General features: G+C 41.2%; 1 protein-coding gene across 1 annotated transcript in view; it reads right to left on the bottom strand.

Moving 5' to 3' along the window:
* Positions 1 to 2,972: 2,972 nt before the first annotated feature.
* The window catches only part of cfap92 (cilia and flagella associated protein 92 (putative)), a 142,225-nt gene continuing 133,003 nt past the window's right edge, over positions 2,973 to 12,194 (bottom strand). Inside the window, exons 15-17 of the mRNA XM_055648201.1 lie at positions 10,652 to 10,796; positions 7,009 to 7,175; positions 2,973 to 3,822 (exon numbers count right to left, since the gene is read on the bottom strand). Of these exons, the coding sequence (XP_055504176.1) occupies positions 3,778 to 3,822; positions 7,009 to 7,175; positions 10,652 to 10,796 (357 nt within the window). The 3' untranslated portion in view covers positions 2,973 to 3,777. The remainder of the gene's footprint in view (positions 3,823 to 7,008; positions 7,176 to 10,651; positions 10,797 to 12,194) is intronic.

The raw sequence follows: 12,194 nt of genomic DNA on the forward strand, positions 1-12,194 counted from the left end.
ATATTGTACAAATGTATTCAATTTGGTCAAATCTATGATGATGCGACAACCACCATCTTTTTTGTTTTTGGTAAAGATATTGGACACGAATTCTAGCGGTTCGTGTTGGGATTTTTCAATTACCCCTTTTGCGTAAAGTCGCTCCAGTTCAGCATGCGCTTCTGATTTTTCTTTACCTGAAAGTACGAACATTCGGTTCGGTACATGCCGAACTGGAGGGCTGTATTTGTGTATAAATTCTATGGTATATCCCTGGATACTGCTTAAAATATAAGTGTTGGTAGTTAACATACTCCATGCATCCAGAAAGAAGTGTAATCTCCCCTCAACCTCCATGCTCCCTGCAATTTGTAGGGAACCAGACCCACCTACCTCCATAGTTACCAGTGGCAGGTTTACTTCTTTTTGTAAATCCTTCATTGATGTTGAGGCGCCAGTGTCTGGGTTTGTGGTTGGGTTGGTGTTGGAGGTTTGCGTATCGTCCAAAAAGGCCGGCCTGGGCCATGGCCTAAAAAAGACTCATGTTCGGTGTACCGGACCTTTGAGCTTTCACCAGTGTGTCTTGTTCCACTGGTGGGTGCATAAGGGTGCTGTTTATGGCCTTAGTAGGTTTTTGATGAAGTCGCTTTTATGAGCCCCAGGGTTTTTGCCTCCTCATTAAGCTCCTTGACTTGCTTCGATAGGTTACCTCCAAATAGTAAAATTGGTGGTTTTATGTTTCCAGGTTTGTACAGACCTGCGAATTTCGGGTTTAGAGCAGGTCGGATGGCACTCTTCCTGATGCTGTTTATTTCATATTGTGTGTTGCAAAGCAGTGCCAGTGCATCCTGATTTTCACGTTCCTGCACCCCTTGCACACTTGATTTCTCTTCTGCAAACCCCTCTTCAGGATCAGCCCAGAACTGACCCCCAGTACTCCCCTCTGACGAGGGAGATGCACTGTGCAACCCTACAAGAGGTGCTGCTGTGGGTTTAACATAGTGCCCACAGTGACTAGACTCCATCTCCCGGAGCCTGTCACATTGGAGCAACTGCTCCACACACCACTCCATCCGGCTCCAGCGCTCACGGTCGCTGGCCGCTCGCGGCTGCTCTAAGTCGGACTCATCTGAGTCAACGACTTTGTTGGTTTTTTGTTTTGCCTTACCGCCCGGCCGCGGAGTGGATCTGGCCGGTGCGGAGGCGAAGTCGGGCACAGCTGTTCCCATTACGGGTGATTCATGTGCCGCTGGCCGCTGCTGGCTGCTCGCAACTCCGCGGTCCTCCCCCGCCAGCTTTGTCGCAGCCCTCGTTGTTTTCTTGGACTTGTCCATTGACTCCCCACCTGTAAATCAGTTTGGGAACAACACCTGCATCTCGTATCTCATAACTGCAGGTTTCGGCTTTTAAAAACTGCCGCTGCGGGGGAACGTCGTTCCACCCTGCCTGACTGTTTCGCAATGCGTGTAGCGATATGACACGCATGCGTCCTGGCGGGGTTCTTCACGTAGTCACTCACGTGACTCCGAAGTAAAATCTTGGTTTCCTACCATTTTCAATTACACAGTAAAATAGTGCAATTTTACTGCATGAATAGACAAGTGTTTTTCAGAAATTAACTTGGGAAACAATAGATCTCCTTCGTCTTCATTACTTGCGGCATAGCAGCTGGTAAATCCAATAGAACACCATGATGGAGCTCAGAGTAACATGCTTTTTAGGACAGTTTCTTTTGAGCTTGATCAAATCCTCAATGATCAGGATGCTGAATCGGAAGAGGATGCTGACATTGATTTATCTATCTTTACAGTGGATTTGCAGGATTTTCAAGGAGTCTTTACCTTAGGGGTGACTTCCAAGATATGCCAAGTGATTTACATCTTCCTATTGTTGCAATGGATTTTGAACGGTGATGTCATTGGAAGGTTGAGAGAGGACTTTTATCTTCCAGGTGTTTGGTGTGAGACCAATTCTATCCTATGAAGAAATCAACAATGACTCGATGCTTGGCCAAATGTAACTTCCTCACTTATGTGGGAATCCCTGGTCTGTGACAACTCAAAATAGAGGAACATTGGAAAAGGCATTGAGTGCTTTGAGTCTCTCTGATAGGAGCATATGGATCTAAGTGTAGAAGGAACACACAACCTAGACAACCTATCCACTTTCTCTCTGAAGCACCACCACCTGCGGTAGAATCTTCAGCATTTCATAGTTCAGTCACCTCAACGCCTACCGAACTGGAGTGGAAGCACATCATCTTTAACCACAAGGACCTGCTCAAAAGGAAGAGGATGAGAATCTCATTATTTAATTTGAGTGTGAGTGGGGTTGGGCGTTGGGAGATCCAGCATTACAAATCAATAGACAAAGACTAGGCAAAGTCAATCAAAAGTAGGAAAGTATTTTGGGAGGAAATATTCCTTAAGCATTATTCCCAGAGCACAGGAATAATTATTGAATAATTACATTTTGCAACACAGGAGATATGACCTTCATGAAGCCTTTGCCAACTCCTCAAAAGCATGACCTAATTCTCTCATTTTCCTGTCAATGAGTTAAAAGTAATTGAAAGTCATTAGGTTAAATTGGCATAATTGCCTTGCTGATGAATTTAGCACTCTACTGAGCATTTTGAATTTTTATATGTTTACTTTTAAAATACTGTTTGGGAATGATGTGCACCTTTTGTCAACAAGATGCAAGAAATAAATGCCGACCTAGCAACACTACATTGAAAATCTGTGATCATCCACTGTCATGGCAGAAGGCTTCCTGACAATCTGGGCCCTTGTGTATCAAAATAAGTGATCAGTGCTAAATTAATGTACTAAGATTAACTTTGATTGGAAGAAGAAAGCTCAAATTTGACACGTATGTGTAAAGAGTAAACATGGAATATGTTCCTGGATTTGTTCACAGTGACAAAAAACATGTAAACAATTGTTTTAAACAATTACAAACAATTAAAAGTTTCTGGGGACATAGTCACATCTGTCATTATTTATTTTGCAATCATGATCTTTATCAAATTGACAGATTAGTGTACATGATTCATCAACATTTTAAGCATAGAGTGACAATATGATATTTTAATTAATCTTAATTTCAATTTGAAGTTGTACATTTGAATGTAATGTGGATAGTTGGGATTGGAAAAATTGCTATTCATTAAAGACAGTGAAACACTTTTTCTTATTCATCCTTTGACTTGTAAGGTATAACAGACGAGGAAGAGTATATGTAAAAAGATTATCCAAAAACTATTTTGCTGTGCACTAGATTATACTGTACTACATCTTAAATTATCACACTCAACTCTTTAATAATGTATTCTAAAACTAATGATCAACTATTTATTTTTTTCCTAATGCATTGCTTTTTCTTTGTCTTTATTAGATTCCTGGAAACCTAGATGACAACATTAAGAAACTTGCACAACAAGTGTTGGATAAGGGAGAATATACTTGCTCACATCCACTTAACTTAATCTGGGCATTACCACTTGGCAATAAAACCAAACTGCTCTATTCCTAATAAAAAGATGATTTACTAAATAATTAATAACTTTGTATTTGTTCATGCAGTTGAATTGATAACGCAGTATAATTCAGTAGTTTTGTTCAATGACAGATTAGCATTGTATTGATGAAAGGAATAACTGAGTGCTTAGCAAGTTAACATAGACCACATTAGTTTGAACAACGAAAGTACAAGTTTTGTCAAACAATGAATCAGTTAACTGGGTATCTGTTGGCATAATTTTTTTTAAGTGATAGCTCTTCGACATTTCCTCATTTAGTCGATTAAGCTTTCAGATCTGGAGAATGCTCTGTGCCGTTTCTACAAAGGAAAAAATACAAAACAGCTTTAATTTGAGATTTAAACCAATTTGTGACATTGTTAACATTTCAGATTTCAGAAATAATGAAGACGAGAATGATGGGTTAGCTATTTGCAGAAATACACCATGAAGCCTTAATGTAGCATATAAAACAGGTATTTGTTAGATACAGCATCTGGAGCCACTATTACAAGTGAATAATTGGTGTCTGATTTCTAATAAATAATGATTTCTCCATTAAGTGCTTAGGAGTCTCCCACCTGAGTCCGTTCTGTCACAGCTCAGAATTTATATATATTTTTCTGCTGAAGGAGGTTTGGTGAAATACTTGGTCAGAACCACTTTCAACAGCAGTGCAGCTGTTTGTTGAGGTTGTGTAATAATGGACAATTAAATAAATTGGATTAGTTCACATATTAATAACAAATGAATGAATGAATGAATGAATAAGTTTATTGGCCAAGTATTCACATACAAGGAATTTGCCTTAGTGCTCCGCCCGCAAGTGACATCATGACATACAGTCACAGTTAGGAATGGCACATAAAACATTGATAATAAAACATGTTTAAGAAGGAACTGCAGATGCTGGAAAATCAAAGGTACACAAAAATGCTGGAGAAACTCAGCGGGTGAGGCAGCATCTATGGAGCGAAGGAAATAGGCGACGTTTCGGGCCAAAACCCTTCTTCAGACTCGGAATAAAACATTATCGATTAAACATGTGAATTAAATAAAATACCAGAGCAAAAGGAGACTACAGATTTTTGGTTATTGCGTAGAGCTACTACTCGTGGAAAAAAGCTGTTTTATGTCTGGCTTTGACAATCTGGAGTCGCTTCAGGTCAGCAAACTATTTATGCTCCATGTCGTAGAAGAAGTATGTTAGTAATATTTTCCATTTTTGCTTAACACTGATGCATCTACTGTAATTATTTTGGAAGTAAGAATTTTATAATTCTGTTTTCAGTACATGTGACATTTAAATAGCCTTCACTCTTGAACAGTTTAGTAGCATAACTTTTCCTTCAATTTTGATTCGGTATCAATCTAGCCCAGGCGAGGAGCTCAGATCTGCAACTTGGTTGGGCTGGATTGATGTGGCGAACACCTGCATAGTCCTGTGCTCTGGAGGAAATATGGACCATCTATTTCCTTCCACTATTGCTGCCTGGTCTGTTAAGTCCCCACAGTACAAACAGCCTACCTCGTGCAAATGTTTACATTTCCCTACATTTTTTCAGAGGTCAATTTCAGAAATTCACTTGCTTTTATGAATTGTTAAAGCCACTCAAATGCCACTCAAGGGACACTGTGGGAAGCTGGAGAGGAAATTGCGGGAGCCTTGGCTGAAATTCTGCCAGTCATCATTAAGCACAGGAGAGGTGTTGGTAGACTGGAGGGTGGCAAATCTTGTGCCTCTATTCAAGAAGGGCTGCAGCTTAACATCTGTAGTCGGAAAGTTACTGGTGAGTATTCTGAGGGTTAGGATATACATGCATTTAGATGGACATGGGGTGATTAGGGATAGTCAGCATGGTTTTGTACAAGGGAGGTCGTATCACAAATCTGATCTAGTTTTTTGAAGATGTGACCAAATAGGTTGATGAGGGCAGAGTTGTAGATGTATATATGGATTTCAGCAAAGTATTCAACAAGGTTCCCCTTGGTGGGCTGCTTTGGAAGGTTAGATCACATGGGATCTAAAGCGAGATAGCTGAATGGGTAGAAAATTGGCTTCATGGAAGGAAGCAGAGTGATGGTGGATGGTTGCTTCTTGGACTGGAGGCGTGTAACTAGTGGTGTGCCTCAGTGTTCGGTGATGGGCCCCTTACTGTTTGTCACCTATTTCAATGATTTGGTTGAGAATGTACAAGGCAAGATTAGCAATTTTGCAGATGATACAAAAGTGGGTGGTATTGCAGATAGTTAAGTTGGTTGTGAAACACTGCAGCAGGATTTTGATCAGTTGGCCAGGTGTCTGTGGAATGAATGGTTGATGGAATTTAACAGAAATGTGAGGTGGTGCATTTTGGAAATTATTTATTTATTTATTTTTTTAATTAGAAGTAAGTACAATACAGTGGTACCTTTTCATTTTTTTTTAAAGAGAGAAATGAGAAAGAAAGAGATAGTAAAGAGTAGAGTAGAGAAAAGTGTAGTGTGTATTAAAAAAAAGGGGGAAAGAGATAGTGAGAAGGATAAATAAGGAAGAAGAAAGAGCAGGAGAGAGATTAACAAATAGACGCAAGGAGATGAGTTTTTATATTGTTGATCATCTTTCACCCATACCTGAAACATTTGCTTTTTACGATATAGTTGCACCACATGAATCCAAGAAATTTTGGAAAGTCTAACATGGGCAGGACCTACGGTGAATGGTAGGGCTCTGGGATGTGTAGAGCAGTGGGATCCAGGAGTGCAGGTACATGGTTCCTTGAAGGTGGCATCACGTAGATGGGATAGATAAAAAGGCCTGTGGCTCATTGGCCTTCATCAGTCTTGAGTATTGAGTATAGAAGTTGGGAGGTCATGTTGCAGTTATTTATATAAAGCGTTGGTGAGGCTGCATTTAGAGTATTGTGTTCAGTTCTGGGTACCATGTTAAAGGGTGCAGAGAAGATTTATGAGGATGTTGCCAGGATTCGAGGGTCTGAGCTATAGGGAGCTGTTGAGCAGGCTGGTACTCTATTCCTGGAGTGCAGGAGGATGAAGAGTGTAGCGGTGTGTAAAATCATGAGAGGAATAGATTGGTTGGATGCACAGTCTCTTACCCAGAGCGGGGTATTCGTGAACCGGATGGCATAGGTTTAAGGTGAAGGGGGAAAGATTTTACAGAAATCTGGGGGGGTAACTTTTTCATACAAATGGTGGTGGGTGTATGGAATGAGCTGCCCGACGAGGTAGTTGAGGCAGGGACTATCGTAACATTTAAGAAGCAGGTACATGGATAGGACAAGTTTAGAGGGATATGGGCCAAACACAGGCTAGTGTAGATGGGACATGTTGGTCGGTGTGGGCAAGTTGGGCCGAAGGGCCTTTTTCCACACTCTATGACTGACCAGAAAGTGAATCACTTATGTAACAAAAAGGTATTGATAACACAGCAGGATGTACAAAGGACAGCACATTGTGAATGTGGACAAATAACCAGAGAAGTTTGTGAAAATACCCAAGGACAGTACCTTTTGAAAAATTGCTGGATTCAAACAGACTGTCATACATCTGTCTAGCTCTGTCTCAGCTTCTAGCTGAGTTGGTGATAACTTAGAGTCTGTGTTATCTCTGTAAGGTTTACGCCATTCAGGATTCTTGTAAATGCTTTCAAGTTCTTCGGCTCTTAAAGTATCATCTAAAATTAAAACAGTTAAGTAATATATAATTATTTTTGAAAAACACTTCCCTTACACAAAATGATAAATAGTAAAGACTGGTTTGTTTGGCTCAGTATCCCACACAGTCCACACATTCTTTACCACCTCGACCCAATTTGTCCATGCTGACCACGATGTCTTTCTAAGCTAGTCCCATTTGCCCAGGTTTGGCCCATATCCCTCTAAACATTCTTATTCTACCTCGCTCAACTGCTTTCTCTGGCATCTCGTTTCATATACCCGCCTGAAGAGGTTGCCCCCGGGTCCCTTTAAATTCTTTTCCCTCTTACCTTAAATATATGTCCTCTAGATTTTAATTTCCCTTCCCTAAGAAAAAGACTGTGCATTCATCGTATCTATGCCCCTTGTGATATTATACAGGTCTGGAAAAAACCCTTGTATTGTATACATCACAGGATAAATTCTTAGCTATGTTCAACTTCCCTATAGCTCAGTCCCTGGAGTGCCACCCCTCTACGCTCGTAAATCTTTATGCTCTGTACAGTATAATTGCATCTTTCCTATAGTAGTATAACCAATAATGTACTCAATATTCCCAAGTGTGGCCTCACCAATGTCTTGCACAGCTGTGAAAGGGCTGTCCCACTGCGGCGACCTAATCTGCGAGTTTAGAAGAGTTTGCCCTCGATTCAAACATGGTCCTAGGAGGTCCTATGAGGTCACTGGAACTCTCCTTCATGGTTGAGGAAAGTTCCCGCATACTCGTGGCCTCAGTTTGGTCGAGGAAAACTTTTCAGCATGTTGAAAATTTTTCAGCGAGTAAAAATTGGTCGGCATGGTTCTTTTTAACTCGTAGTGCAGTGTAGTGGGGTCGCTATTTAGTTAAAGGCAATCAAGGGCAGCCGTAGGCAATCTCCTTCACAGACCGGGCATATTAATTGGCTCATTGGAGTTTTCAGGACCAAGGAAAACCAACTGGTAAGTTAAATGCTTGCTCAACTTTATTATAAGTAGGTACACAAAAAAGAGAAACTCAGCGGGTGCAGCAGCATCTACGGAGCGAAGGAAATAGGCAACGTTTCGGGCCGAAACCCTTCTTCAGACTGATCGGGGGGTGGGGACAAGAAAGGAAAAGGATAAACTTATAACTTTATTATAAGTAGTTTGGCTTCTTAAAGGTATCTCCATTCCTTCTCCCCCCCCCTCTTCTCCCCCACCCCCCTTCGCCCCCCTTTCTCTCCCCTTCTCTCCCCTTCTCTCCCACTCTCTCCCCCTCTCTGCACCCCTCTCCCTCCTCCACACTTTCTAAAGGACTCACCGTACACTGTGCAGCTGTCTTTTACCTTCCTGTTCATTGCGAGTGTGAATTTCAGACAGCGCTCCACCGCTTTCCCTGGCCCCCGCCTTTGCGGTGTGTGTGTGCGTGTGTGTGTGTGTGCGCGTGTGTGCGCGTGCGGACGGTCGATCCAGCTCGTGGTTTCATCACTGACAGTCGATCCAGATCGAGGTTTTTCAGGCGAGTGCCCTTGAGCTTGAAGGTCGAAGACCGTGGCTGAAAGGTCACGTCAGTGGGACAGGCCCTTAATAGAACATCCCAGCATCTCAGTGCCCTAATTGAAGGCCAGCGTGCTAGATCCCTTCTTAACCACCCTGTCTACCTGAAACAACAATTTCAGGAAACCATATCCTCCCGTTGTGCTACATTCCCCAGGGCCATACCATTTACTGTGTAAATCCCACACTGCTTTCATTTCTCAAAATGCAACACCGCACATTTGCCATTCCTCAGCCCACTTATTCAGCTAATCAAGATGCTGCTATAATTTTTCTTAGCCTTCTTCACTGTCCACGTTATCACTGATTTTAGTGTCATCTACAAACTTATGAACCATGCCTTGTACATTCTCATCCAAATAATTTACATACAGTGCATTCAGAAAGTATTCAGACCCCTTCACTTTTTCTACATTTTGTTATGTTACATTCTTTTTTTTTTATCATCAATCTACACACAATATCCCAGAATGAAGAAGCGAAAACAGGTGTTTAGAAATTTTTGCAAAGTGATTAAAAAGAGATAACTGAAATATCACATTTACATAAGTATTCAGACCCTTTGCTATGGCACTCAAAATTGAGCTTAGGTTCATTCTGTTTCCATTGATTATCCTTGAGATGTTTCTACAACTTGATTGGAGTCCACTAGTGGTAAATTAAATTGATTGGACATGATTTGAAAAGGCACACACCTGTCTATATGAGGTCCCACAGTTGACAGTGCATGTCAGAGTAAAAACCAAGTCTTGAAGACGAATGAATTGTCCTTGGACCTCCGAGACATGTGGCAGTGCATTCGTATGGACATTGGCACACTTGATCTCACCCTGCACTCATCATCGAGTCCAGGGGAACCAATGACTTCTTGAATCAAGGAGATGAATACACCTCTGGCCTCTCAGCATTACACCAGCTGCACTGGGTGTGATCCCTTTTATTTGTTGATTTTTTTTTGTTTGTTTATTTCACTGTGTATTTATGTCGGTGACATTCCCTAGAGGCTGGATTGGCACTCACTGTCTGACCTGCCGCAAATTGTCACAGAACAGAGGCCGTAAGATGGCTATGAGCTGGATGATTAGTGTGCAGAGGTGAGCATGATCAAGCAGGCTCCAGTACAAAGTGTAGATTGTTTACAATCAGACTAAAGAGGAGATGAAGGGCTACTCTTATTCTCATGGTCAAAGGAAAACACGGTGTTTTAATTGTCAGATAACTGATCTACAATGTAATTTAATGATGGGCAGCACAATGAAAATCAACACCAAAGACTTGCAATTTTATGACCTTCTACCTTACTGAAATGCCTTACTCCAATGAAGTGTTTGAGTGGTGCCACAATGTGCCTGTTCAAAATTCTGTTTACAAATTAAGCAAGTGTAGCTCATTTTTAATGAATGGATCAGAATCTTTGGCAAATTATAATGTGGTACGTCAGTGGACTCTTCGACATGAAAATATGCCCACGCCGACCATCATGTCCCGCTACACTGGTCCCAGTTGCCTGCGTTTGACCCATATCCATCTCAACCTGTCCAAGTACTCATATTCCTGTCCAAATGTTTCTTTACTATTACAATAGTACCTGCCTCAACTACTTCCTCCGTCAGTTCATTCCGTACACCCACCGCCCTTTGTGTGAAAAAGCTCCCCTCAGGTCCCTATTAAATCTTTCCCCTTTCACCTTAAACCTATGTCCTCTGGTTCTCGATTCCTGTACACTGGGCAAGAGAATACCCAATCTATTCCTCTCATGATTTTGTTCACCTCTATAAGATCATCCCTCATTCTCCTGCGCTCCAAGGAATAGAGTCCGAGCCTGCTCAACCTCTCCCTATAGCTCAGGCCCTCGAGTCCTGTTAAATATTCTCTCTTCACTCTGCAATCTCCGAAGTAAAATTCAGTTTGTTTTATTATTAATCAATAAAATGCATACCTGCTCGGAGAATACTGGCTGGCACCGGCTCATAACTCACTTTCTTATACAATTCAAAATCCTTGTGCCTTTCACTCCATTTCCATCTATCGCGCTGTTTGAGTGACATATTTAGGTTACGATGGAGAATATTTTCCTTCCAAGGCTAGAAGAAAAAATGGAGAGTTTATACATGCCCAGCAAAGAGAGATCTATGAAAGAGCCTGTGAGGAATGGAGTTGAATAAATCAACTCTATGAGTGGAACACCCATGTCATACATCTGTGAAGTGAGGGACAAACTTGATTTTCTGACAGTTTGGAAGCCACAGGACTATGTTGAATAGCTTAAAATAACTATTTTGTTGCTTTAGCAGTACGTTTGTGATCATTGTCTTGCTGTAGAATGAACTGCTGGCCAATGATTTTTGAGGCACTTGTTTGAACTTGAGCAGATAGGATGTGTCTATACACTTCAGAATTCATTATGCTACTACCATCAGTAGTTGTATCATCAATGAATATAAGTATATTAAGTATTAAGAATTAAGTATATATAGTTATGATATCGTGGCCATTACGGAGACATGGCTGCAAGGGAATCAGGACTGGGAGTTAAATATAGAGGGGTACTCGACAATTAGGAAAGATAGACAGGAAAGAAAGGGAGGAGGGGTGGCCCTTTTAATAAGGGAGGGAATAACGGCAATAGAGAGGAAGGATATTGCGTTGAAGGATCAGGATAGTGAGCTTGGGTACAGATAGAGAATAATAAGGGGAAAAAAACACTAGTGGGTGTAATTTATAGACCTCCAAATAGCTGTGACGCTGTTAGTCAGAACATAAATCTGCAAATAGTTGACGCATGTAAAAAGGGAACTGCTGTAATCATGGGGGACTTCAATTTTCATATTAATTGGGCAAACCAAACTGGGCAGGGTAGACTAGAGGAAGAGTTTATAGAATGTATTAGAGACGGGTTCCTAGAACAGTATGTCACAGAACCGACAAGGGGGGAGGCAATCTTGGATCTGGTCCTGTGTAATGAAGCAGGATTAATTAAAAATGTCATAGTTAGGGACTCGTTGGGAACAAGTGACCACAATATGGTCGAATTCCATATTCAAATAGAAGGGGAGCAGGTTGAAACTCAGGCTAGGGTGCTTAGTCTAAATAAGGGGGATTATGAAGGTATGAGGACTGAGCTGATCAAAGTTGACTGGGATAGCAGACTCAAGAATAAGACGGTACATGAGCAGTGGTGTACGTTTAAGGGTATACTGTATAACCTTCATGAAAAATGTATTCCTATGAAGAAAAAAAGGGGTAAGGGTAAGAACAGTCAGCCATGGCTCAGTAAAACTATAAAGGATAGTATTCGGCTGAAGGCAAGGGCATATAAGGTAGCCAGAGATAGTGGGAGGGTAGAGGATTGGGAAGCATTTAAAGGTCAGCAAAAAATAACTAAGAGATTAATTAAGACGGGGAAAATAGACTATGAAAGGAATTTAGCGAACAACATAAAAACTAATAGTAAGAGTTTTTATAGCTATATAAAAAGAAAA

This window comes from Leucoraja erinacea, chromosome 16 (genome assembly GCF_028641065.1).
Source record: "Leucoraja erinacea ecotype New England chromosome 16, Leri_hhj_1, whole genome shotgun sequence".
NCBI classification, from domain to species: Eukaryota; Metazoa; Chordata; class Chondrichthyes; order Rajiformes; family Rajidae; genus Leucoraja; species Leucoraja erinaceus.